The sequence below is a fragment of the Schistocerca americana genome, chromosome 7 (genome assembly GCF_021461395.2).
Source record: "Schistocerca americana isolate TAMUIC-IGC-003095 chromosome 7, iqSchAmer2.1, whole genome shotgun sequence".
Taxonomy (NCBI): Eukaryota; Metazoa; Arthropoda; class Insecta; order Orthoptera; family Acrididae; genus Schistocerca; species Schistocerca americana.
Window position 1 is genome coordinate 322,378,830 of NC_060125.1, and position 22,145 is coordinate 322,400,974.

Sequence of the window (22,145 nt, forward strand, 5' to 3'; positions counted from 1 at the left end):
TAGCTCCTCTGTGATTCTCCAGAACACCAATGTTACGTTAATAATAAAATATTTTATGCCCAACCATAATTTTCGATGTTCTGTTATTATAATCCTTTGTTAATAACAAGAAATTAGGAACCATACAGTTGTTATTATCAAAATAAATAAATTTACATCAAACAATAATTATTCACCATGCAGTGGATACATTGAAGGGTATATTTGAATGTAAACAAGAACACTGTAACACAGTAACTCAACTTATAAACACACACACACTAGTATGAAGAATTGTATTAAGTAGAGCAGGTGTCATGAAGAACAAAGACAGGAATAGTAGGGTCTACGAGAAAGATGGGCAACAAGGAAATGGGACAGAAATATTGAATCAAATAGAAGTGACCATGATGCAAGGAGACACACAGAGATTGAAACAAGTGGACTCCTTCCCTCTCACTGTACTTCAATTCACAGTATTGTGGACCTTCAACACCACTTGTTCTTCAGGGCACATCCTCCCCCACAATTCTATCCTGACGAATATCCAAGTTCCAGCCTGTATCTTGACTTTCACAACTCACTGCTACCACTTTTGGTAGGTATGAGATCTTTTTGGAACAGTATTCCTGCAGCATCTGTGATAGTCCGTACCTTTTGTTGCCATTGCCCATCTCTTTCCCCTTTTTACAGATGCATATTCATTCAGATACATATTTCTCAACCGACTGTAAACTGCATGTAGGAGGGTGCTTTGAACCATTTCAGATACTTCCTGTACTGTTCGTTTCACATATACCTCAGTAGCCAGACTATCTCTCTCGTGATGTCCAAGTTATCCATTCTCTAAATTTACCCAGCAGAGGCCAAGTGAACAAAATTATCTTTCTTTCAAAAATTCAGCTTTTAGTTCCCTTAGTATTCTATTACACTTTTATACAGGATATGCTATGATTTCCTAGAAGTATGTTTGAATTTATTTGATGACTGCTATCATGCCTACTTTGCAAGGATTCCAAATTCTGCTGCAGATCTCTAGAATTGATGCCACTAGCAGCGTGAGTATGTTTTCCTTTACAAATAAACCACATTATATTACTGTCCTGAAAGAATCGCTGTGGGGGTGAAAAAGCAGTACAGCCCAAGACATGCAGATACCCATACTTCAGTCACCCAATTCAACAATGAGAGCTCTTAGTGATTTGCAACGAAAGTTACACATAGTTTCAAACCTTTATGAAACATTTTCTCACTGACAGAGAAAAGAAGAAAGATTATTACTTCCAAAAACTGCTACATGAAGCATGACTTATTTTATTACTTATTTACTACAACCTGTATTCACAACACATTTTGCAGACGGTATTCATATATACCATGGGATGTACCAACAAAATTATATCATTGTACGACTCACTGTTCAGGAGATATTATGACATCAACAATGAGATGCATGAAAAACTGCTGCATCATACAAGACATTTAAATTTATTACTTTGTTGCTGCTAACTCTATTCACAACATTTTATGTAGCCAATATCCACATATTCCACTGAATATGCCATCAAAAATATATCATTGTACAACACAGTTATGACATTTTAATTTATTTCTTCTTTACTACTAATTTTATTACCAACATATTTTTCAGACATTATCCACATATGTTGCAGAATGTATGTACACAAATATATCATTGCATAACCCTTAATTCAGGAGATACATCATCATAAACATTGATCTGCATGAAAATGAAATTGTAGGGCATGGTTCGCCAGAGGTACATTTGAAATAAGTGTACAGATACAAGTGAAATATGTTACATACATGTGAAATATATTTTACATGTGCATATGTGAGCAAAGTTGTGTGTAAAAAGCACATCCTAAGCCCCTGGAATTATTTCAATAAAATCTGATACGCAAATTAGTTATGAGCTGGAAAGAAGTTCTGTGGTGGAAAGAACCACCAGCCTCCTATTGGGGTAAGTGTGATAAAGTGGAGAGAGAAGGGAGTAGGAGATGGACATATAGCGAAGGGAAATAATGAAATAGGGGGTAGGAAGAGATAGACAGACATAGTTAAAACTGGCTGCAACAAAGAAAACAAAACCACAGTCTTTTACAGTAGAGTATTTTCTTCTTCACAGTCAGTTTTAACATAAAACCTGTGCGTTGTTGTTTAATACTAGGTCTACAACTTTGCTTCTGCTGTTTTTTCTTGAAGTTCGGGGCTTTATTGTGAAAAACTTACAAAAAAAATTATGATTCATAGTATTGCCCATCGCTGGCCACTACATTCTCCCATCTTTCGGATAGCATACAAATCCTGTAGCAGAAGAACTGGGAGACTTTTGTGGGGATCCTTGAATCAATTCAATTTTGCACTTGTTCATATAATCAGAAGTACTGGTCAGCCAGACTGTATGCCACTGATCGAATATCAGAGTTGCGCTCTAATTACATAACAAATGTTTCATTCTGAGCATTTTTGCTTGATTGGGTATAATTAACAACAGGCACAAAATACTTTACAGAAGCTCTTTAACTAACAGTACTAAAAGTCATACTCGGGGCTACCATCCTCTAATAGGTTTCCACTCCTCTTCAACAAGACCATCTTTGTGAATGTAATAGACAGGATGTTGAGATGCTGTCGCACATGCCTAAAAATGAGAAAGGTTGTTTCAGTCTCACATATGCATCCACACAAAAAAGCAAAAATTATAAGGCTTATTTTGAAATGTGTGTTCATCTTTGTTTATAAATGACACCAAATCAAACTACAGAAAAATGAAGTTTCTTACTCCTGACTGACTAGTATGCAACATTCATTCATAGAATGTTGATGCTAATCTGTGAGTAGCAAACTTAAATTATGCTGTATTAGAAACTAGGTTAGATGTACTTTTCATTCTATAAATCCATAGTGAGGAGATCCTCAAGGATGTCCCACATGTCAGAAATCACCACACACTCCTCAAAGACTAGGCCTTAGAGGACTGTTCCAACTAGCTGAATGCCGCTTGCATGGTAGTACAAAAAGCAATCTTTGATTGTAAGACGTTATCAGCATATCGCCAGTCCCTCCAGCCATTGCCTGTAGATGAAATACGTTGGCGCCACTGCTTCTTTATAGAAGTTGCTACTTATTTGGCTTGGCAAGGCTGAATGGACCCCATTCCAGACCTCACTACCACAGAAAAACATGAGGGGGCACTGAGAACTGAACTTTGGTCCTTCCACACCGAAAGGCAGCGACACTAAGAATTTGACTATGGAGGCAATCGTGTCAGAGAACAAGAATACAAAATATATAGTCCCAAAGAAAAATTATATATATATATATATATATATATATATGAGACACACACACTCCTGGAAATTGAAATAAGAACACCGTGAATTCATTGTCCCAGGTAGGGGAAACTTTATTGACACATTCCTGGGGTCAGATACATCACATGATCACACTGACAGAACCACAGGCACATAGACACAGGCAACAGAGCATGCACAATGTCGGCACTAGTACAGTGTATATCCACCTTTCGCAGCAATGCAGGCTGCTATTCTCCCATGGAGACGATCGTAGAGATGCTGGATGTAGTCCTGTGGAACGGCTTGCCATGCCATTTCCACCTGGCGCCTCAGTTGGACCTGCGTTCGTGCTGGACATGCAGACCGCGTGAGACGACGCTTCATCCAGTCCCAAACATGCTCAATGGGGGACAGATCCGGAAATCTTGCTGGCCAGGGTAGTTGACTTACACCTTCTAGAGCACGTTGGGTGGCACGGGATACATGCGGACGTGCATTGTCCTGTTGGAATAGCAAGTTCCCTTGCCGGTCTAGGAATGGTAGAACGATGGGTTCGATGACGGTTTGGATGTACCGTGCACTATTCAGTGTCCCCTCGACGATCACCAGTGGTGTACAGCCAGTGTAGGAGATCGCTCCCCACACCATGATGCCGGGTGTTGGCCCTGTGTGCCTCGGTCGTATGCAGTCCTGATTGTGGCGCTCACCTGCACGGCGCCAAACACGCATATGACCATCATTGGCACCAAGGCAGAAGCGACTCTCATCGCTGAAGACGACACGTCTCCATTCGTCCCTCCATTCACGCCTGTCGCGACACCACTGGAGGCGGGCTGCACGATGTTGGGGCGTGAGCGGAAGACGGCCTAACGGTGTGCGGGACCATAGCCCAGCTTCATGGAGACGGTTGCGAATGGTCCTCGCCGATACCCCAGGAGCAACAGTGTCCCTAATTTGCTGGTAAGTGGCGGTGCGGTCCCCTACGGCACTGCGTAGGATCCTACGGTCTTGGCGTGCATCCGTGCGTCGCTGCGGTCCGGTCCCAGGTCGTCGGGCACATGCACCTTCCGCCGACCACTGGCGACAACATCGATGTACTTTGGAGACCTCACGCCCCACGTGTTGAGCAATTCGGCGGTACGTCCACCCGGCCTCCCGCATGCCCACTATACGCCCTCGCTCAAAGTCCGTCAACTGCACATACGGTTCACGTCCACGCTGTCGCGGCATGCTACCAGTGTTAAAGACTGCGATGGAGCTCCGTATGCCACGGCAAACTGGCTGACACTGACGGCGGCAGTGCACAAATGCTGCGCAGCTAGCGCCATTCGACGGCCAACACCGCGGTTCCTGGTGTGTCCGCTGTGCCGTGCGTGTGATCATTGCTTGTACAGCCCTCTCGCAGTGTCCGGAGCAAGTATGGCGGGTCTGACACACCGGTGTCAATGTGTTCTTTTTTCCATTTCCAGGAGTGTATATGGTTATAATAGAGGGAAACATTCCACGTAGGAAATATATATCTAAAAACAAAGATGATGTGACTTACCAAATGAAAGTGCTGGCAGGTCGACAGACACACAAACAAACACAAACATACACACAAAATTCAAGCTTTCGCAACAAACTGTTGCCTCATCAGGAAAGAGGGAAGGAGAGGGAAAGACGAAAGGATGTGGGTTTTAAGGGAGAGGGTAAGGAGTCATTCCAATCCCGGGAGCGGAAAGACTTACCTTAGGGGGAAAAAAGGACGGGTATACACTCGCGCACACACACACACACACATATCCATCCACACATATACAGACACAAGCAGACATATATACCCAATCTGTTACCCCCGGAAACCATCCTTGTAACCATTGATGCCACGTCCTTATACACAAATATTCCGCACGTCCAGGGCCTCGCTGCGATGGAGCATTTCCTTTCACGCCGATCACCTGCCACCCTACCTAAAACCTCTTTCCTCATTAGCTTAGCCAGCTTCATCCTGACCCACAACTTCTTCACTTTTGAAGGCCAGACATACCAACAATTAAAGGGAACAGCCATGGGTACCAGGATGGCCCCCTCGTACGCCAACCTATTCATGGGTCGCTTAGAGGAAGCCTTCTTGGTTACCCAAGTCTGCCAACCCAAAGTTTGGTACACATTTATTGATGACATCTTCATGATCTGGACTCACAGTGAAGAAGAACTCCAGAATTTCCTCTCCAACCGCAACTCCTTTGGTTCCATCAGATTCACCTGGTCCTACTCCATATCCCATGCCACTTTCCTTGACGTTGACCTCCACCTGTCCAATGGCCAACTTCACACGTCCGTCCACATCAAACCCACCAACAAGCAACAGTACCTCCATTATGACAGCTGCCACCCATTCCACATCAAACGGTCCCTTCCCTACAGCCTAGGTCTTCGTGGCAAACGAATCTGCTCCAGTCCGGAATCCCTGAATCATTACACCAACAACCTGAAAACAGCTTTCGCATCCCAGAACTACCCTCCCGACCTGGTACAGAAGCAAATAACCAGAGCCACTTCCTCGTCCCCTCAAACCCAGAATCCCCCACAGAAGAACCACAAAAGTGCCCCACTTGTGACAGGATACTTTCCGGGACTGGACCAGACTCTGAATGTGGCTCTCCAGCAGGGATACGACTTCCTCAAATCCTGCCCTGAAATGAGATCCATCCTTCATGAAATCCTCCCCACTCCGCCAAGAGTGTCTTTCCGCCATCCACCTAACCTTCGTAACCTGTTAGTTCATCCCTATGAAATCCCCAAACCACCTTCCCTACCCTCTGGCTCCTATCCTTGTAACCGCCCACGATGCAAAACCTGTCCCATGCACCCTCTCACCACCACCTACTCCAGTCCTGTAACCCGGAAGGTGTACACGATCAAAGGCAGAGCCACGTGTGAAAGCACCCACGTGATTTACCAACTGACCTGCCTACACTGTGATGCATTCTATGTGGGAATGACCAGCAACAAACTGTACATTCGCATGAATGGACACGGGCAGACAGTGTTTGTTGGTAATGAGGATCACCCTGTGGCTAAACATGCCTTGGTGCACAGTTAGCACATCTTGGCACAGTGTTACACCGTCCGGGTTATCTGGATACTTCCCACCAACACCAACCTATCCGAACTCCGGAGATGGGAACTTGCCCTTCAGTATATCCTCTCTTCTCGTCATCCGCCAGGCCTCAATCTCCGCTAATTTCAAGTTGCCGCCACTCATACCTCACCTGTCTTTCAACAACTTCTTTGCCTCTACACTTCTGCCTCGACTGACATCTCTGCCCAAACTCTTTGTCTTTAAATATGTCTGCTTGTGTGTGTATGTGTGGATGGATATGTGCGTGTGTGCGAGAGTATACCTGTCCTTTTTTCCCCCTAAGGTAAGTCTTTCCGCTCCCGGGATTGGAATGACTCCTTACCCTCTCCCTTAAAACCCACTTCCTTTCGTCTTCCCCTCTCCTTCCCTCTTTCCTGATGAGGCAACAGTTTGTTGCAAAAGCTTGAATTTTGTGTGTATGTTTGTGTTTGTTTGTGTGTCTATCAACGTGACAGCGCTTTCGTTTGGTAAGTCACATCATCTTTGTTTCCCGCGGGAATGTTTCCCTCTATTGAAATGGTCCTCGTGGATGTTAAATACATTAAAACATCCTAAAACACATTTTCATATAGGAGATAACAACAAAATTGTCACAACATGTAATGTGCAGAACACTGAGGTGCATATGATATTTCTTAGGTTGCTGTAGTCACACATGATCAAAGAGGAAATCAGTTCACAACACTAATTTACGCTGATCACACTGCACTGAAGATTACAGGATTCAGTTTTTACATAACACACAAACACACATTATTTGATATTATTAATATAATATATCTAAAAACAAAGATGATGTGACTTACCAAACGAAAGTGCTGGCAGGTCGATAGACACACAAACAAACACAAACATACACACAAAATTCAACCTTTCGCAACCAACGGTTGCTTCGTCAGGAAGGAGGGAAGGAGAGGGAAAGACGAAAGGATGTGGGTTTTAAGGGAGAGGGTAAGGAGTCATTCCAATCCCGGGAGCAGAAAGACTTACCTTAGGGGGAAAAAAAGACAGGTATACACTCACGCGCGCACACACACACACACACACACACACACACACACACACACACACGCACATACACAGACACAAGCAGACATTTGTAAAGGCAAAGAGTTTGGGCAGAGATGTCAGTCGAGGCGGAAGTACAGAGGCAAAGATGTTGTTGGAAGACAGGTGAGGTATGAGCGGCAGCAAATTGAAATTAGAAATTAGCGGAGATTGAGGCCTGGTGGATAACGAGAAGAGAGGATATGCTGAAGGGCAAGTTCCCATCTCCGGAGTTCTGACAGGTTGGTGTTAGTGGGAAGTATCCAGATAACCCGGACGGTGTAACACTGTGCCAAGATGTGCTGGCCGTGCACCAAGGCATGTTTAGCCACAGGGTGATCCTCATTATCAACAAACACTGTCGGCCTGTGTCCATTCATGCGAATGGACAGCTTGTTGCTGGTCATTCCCACATAGAAAGCTTCACAGTGTAGGCAGGTCAATTGGTAAATCACGTGGGTGCTTTCACACGTGGCTCTGCCTTTGATCGTGTACACCTTCCGGGTTACAGGACTGGAGTAGTTGGTGGTGGGAGGGTGCATGGGACATGTTTTACACTGGGGGCGGTTACAAGGGTAGGAGCCAGAGGGTAGGGAAGGTGGTTTGGGGATTTCATAGGGATGAACTAAGAGGTTACGAACAGGTGGACGACAGAAAGACACTCTTGGTGGAGTGGGGAGGATTTCATGAAGGATGGATCTCATCTCAGGGCAGGATTTGAGGAAGTCGTATCCCTGCTGGAGAGCCACATTCAGAGTAGTCTGATCCAGTCCCAGAAAGTATCCTGTCACAAGTGGGGCACTTTCGGGGTTCTTCTGTGGGAGGTTCTGCGTTTGAGGAGATGAGGAAGTGGCTCTGGTTATTTGCTTCTGTACCAGGTCGGGAGGGTAGTTCTGGGATGCGAAAGCTGTTTTCAGGTTGTTGGTGTAATGGTTCAGGGATTCCGGACTGGAGCAGATTCGTTTGCCACGAAGACCCAGGCTGTAGGGAAGGGACCGTTTGATGTGGAATGGGTGGCAGCTGTCATAATGGAGGTACTGTTGCTTGTTGGTGGGTTTGATGTGGACGGACGTGTGAAGCTGGCCATTGGACAGGTGGAGGTCAACGTCAAGGAAAGTGGCATGGGATTTGGAGTAGGACCAGGTGAATCTGATGGAACCAAAGGAGTTGAGGCAGGAGAGGAAATTCTGGAGTTGTTCTTCACTGTGAGTCCAGATCATGAAAATGTCATCAATAAATGTGTACCAAACTTTGGGTTGGCAGGCCTGGGTAACCAAGAAGGCTTCCTCTAAGCGACCCATGAATAGGTTGGCATACGGGGGGGCCATCCTGGTACCCATGGCTGTTCCCTTTAATTGTTGGTATGTCTGGCCTTCGAAAGTGAAGAAGTTGTGGGTCAGGATGAAGCTGGCTAAGGTAATGAGGAAAGAGGTTTTAGGTAGGGTGGCAGGTGATCGGCGTGAAAGGAAGTGCTCCATCGCAGCGAGGCCCTAGACGTGCGGAATATTTGTGTATAAGGAAGTGGCATTAATGGTTACAAGGATGGTTTCCGGGGGTAACAGACTGGGTAAGGATTCCAGGCGTTCGAGAAAGTGGTTGGTGTCTTTGATGAAGGATGGGAGACTGCATGTAATGGGTTGAAGGTGTTGATCTACATAGGCAGAGATACGTTCTGTGGGGGCTTGGTAACCAGCTACAATGGGACGGCCGGGATGATTGGGTTTGTGAATTTTAGGAAGAAGGTAGAAGGTAGGGGTGCGGGGTGTTTGTGGGGTCAGGAGGTTGATGGAGTCAGGTGAAAGGTTTTGTAGGGGGCCTAAGGTTTTGAGGATTCCTTGAAGCTCCGCCTGGACATCAGGAATGGGATTACCTTGGCAAACTTTGTAAGTAGTGTTGTCTGAAAGCTGACTCAGTCCCTCAGCCACATACTCCCGACGATCAAGTACCACGGTCGTGGAACCCTTGTCCGCCGGAAGAATGACGATGGATCGGTCAGCCTTCAGATCACGGATAGCCTGGGCTTCAGCAGTGGTGATGTTGGGAGTAGGATTAAGGTTTTTTAAGAAGGATTGAGAGGCAAGGCTGGAAGTCAGAAATTCCTGGAAAGTTTGGAGAGGGTGATTTTGAGGAAGAGGAGGTGGGTCCAGCTGTGACGGAGAACGGAACTGTTCCAGGCAGGGTTCAATTTGGATAGTGTCTTGGGGAGTTGGATCATTAGGAGTAGGATTAGGATCATTTGTCTTCATGGCAAAGTGATATTTCCAGCAGAGAGTACGGGTGTAGGACAGTAAATCTTTGACAAGGGCTGTTTGGTTGAATCTGGGAGTGGGGCTGAAGGTGAGGCCTTTGGATAGGACAGAGGTTTCGGATTGAGAGAGAGGTTTGGAGGAAAGGTTAACTACTCAATTAGGGTGTTGTGGTTCCAGATTGTGTTGATTGGAATTTTGAGGTTTTGGGGCGAGTGGAGCTGGAAGTGGGAGATTGAGTAGATGGGAGAGACTGAGTCTGTGTGCAATGAGAGGAGGTTGAGGTTTGCTGGATAGGTTGTGAAGGGTGAGTGAGTTGCCCTTCCGGAGGTGGGAAACCAGGAGATTGGAGAGTTTTTTGAGGTAGAGGGTGGCATGCTGTTCTAATTTGCAGTTGGCCTGTAGGAGGATGCTCTGAACAGCCGGTGTGAATGTGGGAGAGGAGTTGACGGGTGTGTTCATTGGCTGAGTTGATGTGTAGGTGAAGGATTAGGTGGGTGAGGGCAATGGATTGTTCAGTTTGGAACTGGTATAGGGACTGATGGAAAGAAGGGTTACAGCCAGAGGTGGGAACTTTAAGTGTGAGGTCTTTGGGGGTAATGCCAAATGTCAGACAAGCTTGAGAAAATAAAATATGGGAGTGTAATCTGGCTAGGGCGAAGGCATGTTTGCGGAGGGAATGTAAATAAAACTTAATGGGTTAGCTGTGGGGATGGTGTGAGGGTGACATGGTATTAGAAGGTGGAAAGTGTAACATGAGGCTGAAATGAAAATGAAAATAAAAATATAAATATATGGGGAGAGATAAAGGTGAACTGGAAAGCAACTGGAGATCTGATGTGAAAAAAGGCGAAAAAGTGTTGGTTATAGCTGGGCTTGTTGATCCTGTGATGAACTTGGGTTGGTAGACAATGATGTGCACAAAGGTTAGGTGGTTGTGTTGCCGCCAGAACACATTAAAGGATGGAGCAATTCGGGAAAATTTCGAAAAAACTGCGTGCAAATGTATTAAAAGGAGTGGTTTTGTGGTGGCAGATTGTGAAAATGAGGTTAACAATTGTCTGACGAAGAAATAATGACGTTAAAACCTGTGGGAAGCGGCTAAAAAAGGTCAGTGATGTGGGAAAAACGGAAATGGAAAAAAAGGCGAAAGTTATTAGAACTAGCCGAAATGGCTGTTTAATAGCTGAAAGGAACTGTTTGTGAACTGGAAACGGTGGATTTTATAGCAGCGGTAGTGTTGAAAGCGGAAAAAAAAAATTTTTTGGTTATGGTTTGGAAGTGGGTTACATATTATTGAGTATATATAGGCGGGATAAAATTGTATGGTAGATTCGGTAATGAGGAGAAGGTGAATACAAAGTGAAACTACTTGCAAAAACAGAAAGAGAAAATAAGATGACAGGAAAGATTTCGAAATGCAACAGTGACAATAACAAACGTAATTGTTGGGTTCAAATTACTGATATGAATATAATAGAGGGAAACATTCCACGTGGGAAAAATATATCTAAAAACAAAGATGATGTGACTTACCAAACGAAAGTGCTGGCAGGTCGATAGACACACAAACATACACACAAAATTCAACCTTTCGCAACCAACGGTTGCTTCGTCAGGAAGGAGGGAAGGAGAGGGAAAGACAAAAGGATGTGGGTTTTAAGGGAGAGGGTAAGGAGTCATTCCAAACCCGGGAGCGGAAAGACTTACCTTGGGGGGGAAAAAAGGACAGGTATACGCGCGCACGCACACACACACACACACACACACACACACACACACACACATATATCCATCCGCACATACACAGACACAAGCAGACATTTGTAAAGGCAAAGAGTTTGGGCAGAGATGTCAGTCGAGGCGGAAGTACATAGGCAAAGATGTTGTTGGAAGACAGGTGAGGTATGAGTGGCAGCAAATTGAAATTAGAAATTAGCGGAGATTGAGGCCTGGCGGATAACGAGAAGAGAGGATATGCTGATATATTAATATAATATTATATACATACTGGTTCTATTAAGAAATTTGTCAATAGAGTAGAAATCTCCCCTTAAAATTAACTTTTTATGGCTGCTGGCAAGTAATTGAAAATGTGTCTCCTGAAAAAATGGACACCTTTACGGATCAAAGTAACGAACTGTAAATCTTTGTGAATATCATTCTTATTCTAATACTGATTCCATAAACTGAGCTGTTGCCTGAAAAGGGTATGCACTATTTGTGACAAATTTCATTAAGGAATAAATATACTGGGAAGCAGTAATTGGTATTTATAGTTCCTTTAAAAGACCTCTGCATGGCAATCTTGAGATCACACCACAAATAATTCAATTATAAGCTTTTGGAGTCTGAAAACAGTAGCTTCTCTAGATGAGTTAGCCCAAAAAAATAGTCCCATGTGACATTATGAAATGAAATTAAGGGAAGTATGCCACCTTTTTCATTTTTATATCATGTATGCCTGATAACATCTATTGTTTTTGTTGTGATCTTCAGTCCTGAGACTGGTTTGATGCAGCTCTCCATGCTACCCTATCCTGTGCAAGCTGCTTCATCTCCCAGTACCTACTGCAACCTACATCCTTCTAAATCTCCCTCAGAACATGTCCTACCAACCGATCCCTTCTTTTAGTCAAGTTGTGCCACCAATTTCTCTTCTCCCCAATTCTATTCAATACCTCCTCATTAGTTATGTGATCTACCCATCTAATCTTCAGCATTCTTCTGTAGCACCACATTTCGAAAGCTTCTATTCTCTTCTTGTCTAAACTATTTATCATCCATGTTTCACTTCCATACATGGCTATACTCCATACAAATACTTTCAGAAACGACTTCTTGACACTTAAATCTATACTCAATGTTAAAAAATTTCTCTTCTTCAGAAATGCTTTCCTTGCCATTGCCAGTCTACATTTTATATACTCCTTTACTACTTTAAGTGTCTCATTTCATAATCTAATACCCTCAGCATCACCCGACTTAATTCGACTACATTCCATTATCCTCATTTTGCTTTTGTTGATGTTCATCTTATATCCTCCTTTCAAGACACTATCCATTCCGTTCAACTGCTATTACAGGTCTTTTGCTGTCTCTGACACAATTACAATGTCATCGGCGAATCTCAAAGTTTTTATTTCTTCTCTACTCTGAATTTTTCTTATGTTTCCTTTACTGCTTGCTCAATATACAGATTGAATAACATCGGGGACAGGCTACGACCCTGTCTCACTCCCTTCCCAACATCTGCTTCCCTTACATGTCCCTCGACTCTTATAACTGTCATCTGATTTTTGTACAAATTGTAAATAGCCTCTCTCTTCCTGTATTTTACCCCTGCCACCTTCATAATTGGAAACAGAGTATTCCAGTCAATATTGTCAAAAGCTTTCTCTAAGTCTACAAATGCTAGAAACGCAGGTTTGCCTTTCCTTAATCTAGCTTCTAAGATAAGTCGTAGGGTCAGTATTGCCTCACGTGTACCAACATTTCTATGGAATCCCAACAGATCTTCCCCAAGGTTGGCTTCTACCAGTTTTTCCATTCGTCTGTAAGGAATTCGTGTTAGTATTTAGCAGTCATGGCTTATTAAACTAATTGTTCGAATTTTCACATCTGTCAACGCTTGCTTTCTTTGGGATTGGAATTATTATATTCTTCTTGAAGTCTAAGGGTATTTCACCTGTCTCATACATCTTGCTCACCAGATGGTAGAGTTTTGTCAGGACTGGCTCTCCCAAGGCTGTCAGTAGTTCTAATGGAATGTTGTCTGCTCCCTGGGCCTTGTTTCGGCTCAGGTCTTTCAGTGCTCTGTCAAACTCTTCACGCAGTATCGTATCTCTCATTTCATCTTCATCTACATTCTCTTCCATTTCTATAATATTGTCCTCAAGTACATCGCCCTTGTATAGACCCTCTATATACTCCTTCCACCTTTCTGCTTTTCCTTCTTTGCTTAGAACTGGGTTTCCATCTGAGCTCTTGATATTCATACAAGTGGCTCTCTTTTCTCCAAAGGTCTCTTTAATTTTCCTGTAGGCAGTATCTATCTTACCCCTAGTGAGATAAGTCTCTACATCCTTACATTTGTCCTCTAGCCATCCCTGCTTAGCCATTTTGCACTTCCTGTCGATCTCATTTTTGAGACGTTTGTATTCCTTTTTGCCTGCTTCATTACTGCATTTTTATATTTTCTCCTTTCGTCAATTAAATTCAATATTTCTTCTGTTACCAAAGGATTTCTACTAGCCCTCGTCTTTTTACCTACTTGATTCTCTGTTGCCTTCACTATTTCATCCCTCAAAGCTACCCATTCTTCTTCTACTGTATTTCTTTCCCCCATTCCTGTCAATTGTTCCCTTATGCTCTCCCTGAAACTCTCTACAACCTCTGGTTTAGTCAGTGTATCCAGTCCCATCTTCTTAAATTCCCACCTTTTTGCAGTTTGGGGACAACATCTATATTCCAAACAAATAGGCCCTTAAACAGGCACTGAAACATTTTTGTGGTATGCTCATCCCAACTGAATGTGTTATCAAGCTGTAATACTAGAAATTTAACACTGACAGTCTCTTCTATCTGTTTGTCATCACATTTTAGGTATATACAGGAAAATCTTTTATAAGTTCTGAAACTGTAATGTTAAGGACTGAAGTATGCTATGGTTTACTCTTGGATAAAAGTGGCAGGAACCAAAGTTTTCCTTTTAATTTAACACATGGTTAAGGGGAGTTGAAATGATGTAATTACTGTCTACAATGAAATAGCACTGGTGAAAATGAAAAATGGGATTGACTGAATCAAGAGATTGCAGAAAATATTGAGAACAGAATGGTTAGCACAGTGACCTTAGTAATTAAATTAAAGACACTTTTTGTAATAATTTGTAGTGTTCACTGACACACAGTGACACAAACTTCCCCTTACAATTACCTGAACTGATAGAAATAATGACAAAACCTTTCCAGCTAATCATGTAGAAATCAAATTGTTAGCTCACAACAGATTACTTATGTGAGAGATTATGGCTCAAGAGAAAATGAAAAAATATGCCTACTTCACATTTTTGAGGAATGGAATGAAATTGACGAATGTTTTAACAAAGGCCCAGTCAGAACCATACTTGGGTGAGCCTGTGGCCCCTGGCAGAAGTTTCAAGCTGCTTCCCACACCTCTGTAAAACTATCTTTGTGCAATTTCCCCCCTCCCTCTTCTATACAGATTTGGCAAATGGTTTAATTGTGTAAGCAGGTTTAGTAAAAATGAAGCATTACTGAAAAAGTATTATTTAAATCAGCAATATTAAGGATAAATACTGCATGCAACAAATTAAATGTGTCATTGTAGTAAAGACATTACAAGTTTTACAAATTTAAAAAAAAAATGGAAGAAAAATAAAATCCATATCTTACTGTTAATATAGCTGTCAACTCATACTGTATGAATGTTTTATTTGGGAGTTAGTATGCTAGGTAAGGGAGTTTTTTATGAAGTAAATTTGTTTCCATTCTTTCTTAATTGTTATGAGTATTTATTTAAACAGTGTGCTCAACTTATTTCCATCTTTTAAACCGTTGGACAGATTGTGATAAGATATAACCAACTGATATTTTCACTTTAAGGTGCCAGATTTGCTATGAAAAAGAGCAGTTATCAAAATTTAACCCATTTCTTTGTGTTGTCTAAGAAAGTTCACTGTAAAAAAATACATTCCATTATCAAGTGATGAAATATTCATTCAATATGGAACAGCATGAATTTCAGTAACAGATACATTTGCCACAAAACTGTTGTTATATTTCATTGCAGGAAAAAAATTCCAAGCGATTAAAATAATTTCAAAGTACCAACTTGACTGATAGAAATGACTATAATTACTTTTTAATATATACTGAAAGTATGTGGAATTCTTTTTTTATGATTTACTCAGAATCTGATTGGGGGGAAAAGTACATTATAGGGACAACTGCAAAGAGCGTAAAAGACTTTTTAAAGATCCTCATAGTTACATTTTTTAAATTTTTTTTCTTCAAAATATGCCACCTACATAAGCTGCAGCAGGTGCCACAGAGAAAAAAGGTAAGTTCTGTCTTTGTTCTAATCCTGACCTAACTATCCATGCAAGGCAATGGCAATTGTAATAATGAAATGATCAAATACAATTTATTATGGCTGATTATACGGTCAGCCAACAAAACATTAGTCACTCCTTTAAAAGAGCACAGTGATCACTTTGCAATGCTGTAGATGTTATTCATGTTGGTGTGTAGAATGTCTGGCGACATACCATCTGACTTTCCAATAAATATCATCCACACAATTCCAAAGACTGCAAGAGCTGAAAAGTGCGAGAATTATTCCACAATCAGTTTAACAGCTCATGCATCCAAGTTGCTGACAAGAATAATATACAGAAGAATGGAAAAGAAAATTGAGGATGTGCTAGATGACGATCAGTTTGGGTTTAGAAAAGGGAAAGGAACGAGAGAGCCAATTCTGACATTGTGGTTGATAATAGAAGCAAGACTAAAGAAATATCAAGACACATTCATAGGATTTGTCGACCTGGAAAAAGCCTTCGACAATGTAAAATTGTGCAATATGTTCGAAATTGTGAGAGAAATAGGGGTAAAGCTATAGGGAGAGACGGGTAATATACAATATGTACAAGAATCAAGAGGGAATAAGAATGGACGACCAAGAAAGAAGTGCTCAGATTAAAAAGGATGTAAGGCAGGGATGCAGTCTTTCGCCCATACTGTTCAATCTGAACATCGAAGAAGCAGTGACAGAAATGAAAGAAAGGTTCTGGAGTGGAATTAAAATTCAAAGTGAAATGATATTAATGATATGATTTGCCGATTACATTGCTATCCTGAGTGAAAATGAAGAAGAATCTGCTGAACAGAATGAACAATCTAATGAGTACAGAATATGAACTGAGAGTAAATCGAAGAAAGACGAAAGTAATGAGATGCAACAGAACTGAGAACAGCAAGAAACTTAACATCAGAATTGATGGTTACGAAGTAGGTGAAGTTAAGGAATTCTGCTACCTGGGCAGTAAAATAACCAATGACGCATGGAGCAAGGAGGACATCAAAAGCAGACTAGCAATGGCAAAAAGGGCATTCCTGGCCAAGAAAAGTCTTCTAGTATCAAACATAGGCCTTAATTTGAGGAAGAAATATGTACGAACATACATCTAGAGTACAGCATTGTACAAGGTGCGTTCCATAAGTAATATGACCAAATTCATAAAAAATTGTTTATTGAATATATTCGTACAAATAATCAAAAATTTTCAAAATAGCACCCTCTTGCATCAATACACTTCTGAGGCGGTGTTTCCATGCCTGGAAGGCATCCTGGAATGCCTTTCCCAGAATGTCCTTTAGAGCCGATGTAACAAGCACCTTGATGCTTTCAATCGTGTCCCAATGTTTTCCTTTCATGACTCCTTTTAACTGAGGAGCCAGGTCAGGACTGTAGGGAGGCTGGGGAACCAATGGGGTCTTGGTACCAGCCAGGAAGTCATTGACAATGAAGGTGCTGTGACTCGGCACGTTGTCGTGGTGAACTTCCCACGTGTCCTTGATATCGCTTCAGCAGTGCGAGATGCTCCTTTTCAGTCTTTTGAGCACTTCCAAGTAGAAAGCTGAGTTTACTGCAGTCCCGGTAGGTTCAAATTCTTGTGGACAATGCCTCTGACGTCAAAGAAGACAATGAGCATGGTTCTGATCCTGGACTTGCTCATGCGTGCCTTCTTGGGATGGGGCGACGATGGGGTGTGCCACTCTGTCTCTGCCTTTTTGTCTCAGGGTAGTACTCAAAAATCCACTGAGTGTAAAAAATGAGGATCATTTTCACACATTTCCAACATTTCTCGGCACTGAAGCACTCGCATGTGCTTGTGTTCGTCGGTCAACCCTTTTGGGACGAGTTTGGCACACACCTTTCTCATGTTCAAATCTTCGGTCACAATGCGGAAAACAGTTGTTTTTGACATGTTTAGAGTTTGTGCTCTCAATTGAAGGCTCAGCCGTCTGTCAGAGTTCAAAGAATTGTGCACACTCATCATATTTTTGACGACTCGTGCAGTTGATGGCCGTCCACTGCGAGGTTCATTGGTGATCTCCTCTTGGCCCTCCATGAACGATTTGTGCGATTGGAAAACTTGTGATTTGGACAAGCAATCATTCCTAAAGACATGCTGAAGTAATGGAAACGTTTCGGTGGCGGACTTCCCAAGTTTAATGCAAAATTTGATAGCGTACCATTGCTCTACAGTATGATCCATTGTGCCGTGTTACATAAACTCAAAATGGGGTTGAATGAAATACATGTCCTGACTCTCCAGCAGCATGTAGCTGAATGAGACAAAGAGCATTTTGAAGCTAACACACCCCATCCACTTAGCCCAGCTGGTTACAACACGCTGTGGTGTACCATTGCATCAGAAAAAAATTGGTCACATTTCTTATGGAATGCGTTCTGTATGGTAGTGAGACATGGACTGTGGGAAAAGGGAACAGAAGAGAATCGAAGCATTTGAAATGTGGTGCTACAGATGAATGTTGAAAATTAGATAGACTGATATGGTAAGGGATGAGGAGGTTCTGTACAGAATTGGAGAGGAAAGGAATATGTGGAAAACACTGATAAGGAGAAGGGACAGGATGATAGGCCATCAAAAAAGACATGAGGGGCTGACTTCCATGGTACTAGAGGGAACTGTAGAGGAAGATAGAGATTAGCCTTTAAATAACTGAGGATGTGGGTTGCAAATGCTACTTTGAGATGAAGATGTTGGCACAGGAGACGAATTAAGACAGAAAAGAAATAAAATGGGGGGGGGGGGGGGGGGAGGAGATGTTGCAGAAGCGGTACCAAGCAATCATGTGACCCCCACCACTGGCACAAGTCATCGAGGGAGGTGGTGTGTGTGTGTGTGTGTGTGTGTTGGTTCAACAGAAATACATGGCAGAGAGGAGGTATCGTGCTTGGGTCTGCCCATGACCACAACTGTGAATGAAGTTTCCTGAATTTTGTGTCACTTATAGTGATGTAATGTAATATAAATACAGTGGTCAGGAGAAAATACAGTGGTCAGGAGAATATTCTGACTGACAGGGATCGCAGGCAGTTGTCATATCTTTCCAGTGACAACAGTTTCAGACCCAACAGATTTTGCTGCTTTTGGTGAATGCAGATCCATCTCACACTGCACAGTAATAGGTCAGGTGTCAAGCTGATCTGTACACTAGTTTTGCGTATACAGACAATTCCATTTTCAACAGCCCAGAATCCTATGACTAGGGACAGGAAAATTTCACGAAAATGATAATGTGAAAAACAATGCAAAATTATCAGGTTTTAGTGAAATAGCATGGAATCAGCAATTTTATGAGTTATTGCAAAATTTGCGATTTTGCTGTACTAAAAAAAGTTATAATTCTCATGATAGCAGTTTACTAGTATTTGTAATTGGTACTTATTGAATGTTAAAATTGCATTTTGTCTTCTATTCTCCTCAAGGCTGACGTTCATGTATAATCTCAAAATAACAGTTCATTGTATGTGTTATGAACTTTGATGTGATGATGAAGATAGCACTGAATTTGGCAAAAAGGAAACATCACCAGTTTTAGCAAAATGTCACATTCTGTTTGGTAAAAAGCACGAAATTAAGCAGAAAATTGGCAAAAAAACACCTAATATGGCCAAAACAATTTGCAAAAAATAACACCACAGTTGGCAAATGAATACCAATGAATCTGGTAAAAGAATAACACCAAATATGGCCAAAAACAGTAAATTTGGCAAAACAACAAATTAAGTAAAAAAACAACACCAAATTATCAAAAAAATACACTGGAAAAAAAAAACAACAATGGATTTGACAGAAATACACAATGTGGTGGGTAAATTGCGAAACTTACACCACCTATTAATACAATTCACCAGCACTGTGCATGAAACCACAATAATGAAGCTTAAAAATATCAAAATGCTTATTAATATCATTTGACATCAAATAAATCTACACAAAGCATGACTTTTTGGTTACCACATTTCTTACTACAGTGCAGCATGTATTTTCTATCTTTCCACATTATTCTCTGGTGACAAAATACTACAGATGTTTCAGATGCTGCTGACAATTAAAACAATGTTATACTATGTAGATTCTATCTCAGTTAGAACTGCCTGAATATGTTAGTTATAGCTTTATCAAGATTTTACTACTGAGTAGGAGTAACAGCACAAGAAATATGACCAAAGAGTGACCATTCAGCACACATCACAGGAAGGTGAAAAGTTCTCAACCTTTCTCTCAGAGATGGATTGATATAATTCAAATTTTGTTTTTGTTATTTTGTTACAAACTGTATAGTAATAGGTTGAGTTGGTTTGTAGGCTAGTTTTGTCTGTACAGCTTAGTAAAATAGTTGTGTGTATTCCATTCAAATGGATTAATGGGAGTACATGACTTCACAAAATTATCTTTTCCTATGTTTTATTAACAATGGAAATTTGTCCAAATTTTGTGAAACCTTATAAGCTACTCCACTTCCAACAGTTAAGAAACATGGAGGATTAATTGATGTGGAGACCAAAGCCAATATTTCTACCACACTTTAAAACACCAAGGATGGATCCACTATGTGTCATTGGACAATCAGGGATGAATAGCATATACAGGGTGTACATAAAGTCCGGGAACATTGACAATTATTTGTTGCACAATAACTAAACATTGTACATATGTCATAATATTGCATTTTGAAGAGAAACTCTGACCGGGCAGATGTGAATACGGTAATCGAATTCTTACCATACCCATTCCAGCATGGCATCATCAACTGTGGCAGTTTCTTCCCATATTCTCTCCCGGAGCTCTGCTACATCTCATGGTAGAGGCAGTACGTACGCCAGATCTTTAATGTGTCCTCACAGAAAAAAGTCACACGGAGTGAGATCTGGTGATCGGGGACGCCATTTCATGAACACCAGCACACGGAAAGCTCGCTCCGCTCCTGAACTCACCATGTTTGCGACTATCACTGACTATCGGCAAATTACCAAACTACGCTGTGGCGGTATACATGAAAAAAAAAAAAAAAAAAAAACTTTCAGGGTTTCTCTTCAAAATGACGTGCGATATCTGTACAAAGTTTGGTTCTTGTGCAATAAATAATTGAAAATGTTCCCAGACTTTATTTACACCCTGTATTAAATAAATAAATCCACAAGAAGAAAGAATATGGTAAATTATACAGTGTGCAAGCTGACTGTCACATTTGTTGAATGCTGGCCAACAGCAAAAGTCAAAACCAATTAGTCATCAATGTTTGGATAATTTTAAAAAGAATTCAACAGATTTTGCATTAAAATTTATTATTGTGGGAGTATTTCATAATAACTGGAATGTTGTTATGGAACTACTACCCAAAATCCCAAATGTATTCAGTGAGAACAATGGTGATAAAAAAAACAACATCGACTAACAACTGCATGAAATAATATTTATTTGTACTAACCAAACCATTTTTGAGCATTTCGCCCATCAGGAGTGGTTTCATCAAGTATTAAATTCATGCTACATCTACATCTATATCTTCATGATTACTCTGCTATTCACAATCAAGTGCCTGGCAGAGGTTTCCATGAACCACCTTCAAGCTGTCTCTCTACCATTCCACTCAAGTGCAGACTTCACCCACGCTCTTTATTATAAAATGAATTTCGTTCAAAAATAATTTTGTAGTTCTTCTGATGACCACTTTAAACATTACTGAAATTGCCACTGCAACCACAGCACCTAACAATAGGCATGGCATATAAGCCACATAAATGCATATTGGGGCCAAATTATTTATATGCATAGCTTGTATGCCCTGTTTTTTGTACAATGTTATGGTCACAATATCAACTTTACTAATGTTAATCACAGGTTTTATGGATTGACAGTTGTGTTAGTAATACAAGTGGCCTCATAAAACAATTTTATGGCTGTGCTGACAGAAAAATATGTTACTGTAATCAGAACACAGTTTTTCACTGTTATCTTCAAAGCAACATACTCTGCCCTTGTAGAGTGGAAGAGAGCGGCTCTACGAAGGAACTGAACTTTAAGACAACATTACTGGAAGAGAATATGATGTAGATGACGATGATATGGGAGATTTTATATGGCGGGAAGAATTTAGCAGAGCGCTGAAAGGAGCAGATGACATTCCCTCACAATTATTGCAATTCTTGGGCTTGGGAGAGCCAAGATATATGAGACAGCGAAAATACTTCAGACTTCAGAAAGAATCTAATAATTACAATTCCAAAGAAATCATATGCTGACAGGTGTTAATATTACCAGTCTATCAGTTTGGTAAGTCATGGCTGCAAAATACTGACATGAAC

General features: G+C 41.4%; 1 protein-coding gene across 2 annotated transcripts in view; it reads right to left on the bottom strand.

The window, feature by feature from the left end:
• Positions 1-1,260: 1,260 nt before the first annotated feature.
• LOC124622150 (D-threo-3-hydroxyaspartate dehydratase-like) overlaps positions 1,261-22,145 on the bottom strand; it is a 130,601-nt gene continuing 109,716 nt past the window's right edge. For both annotated transcript variants that reach the window (XM_047147788.1, XM_047147787.1), the window contains exon 7: positions 1,261-2,644. In XM_047147788.1, coding sequence (XP_047003744.1) covers positions 2,555-2,644 — 90 coding nt within the window. In that variant the 3' untranslated portion in view covers positions 1,261-2,554. The remainder of the gene's footprint in view (positions 2,645-22,145) is intronic.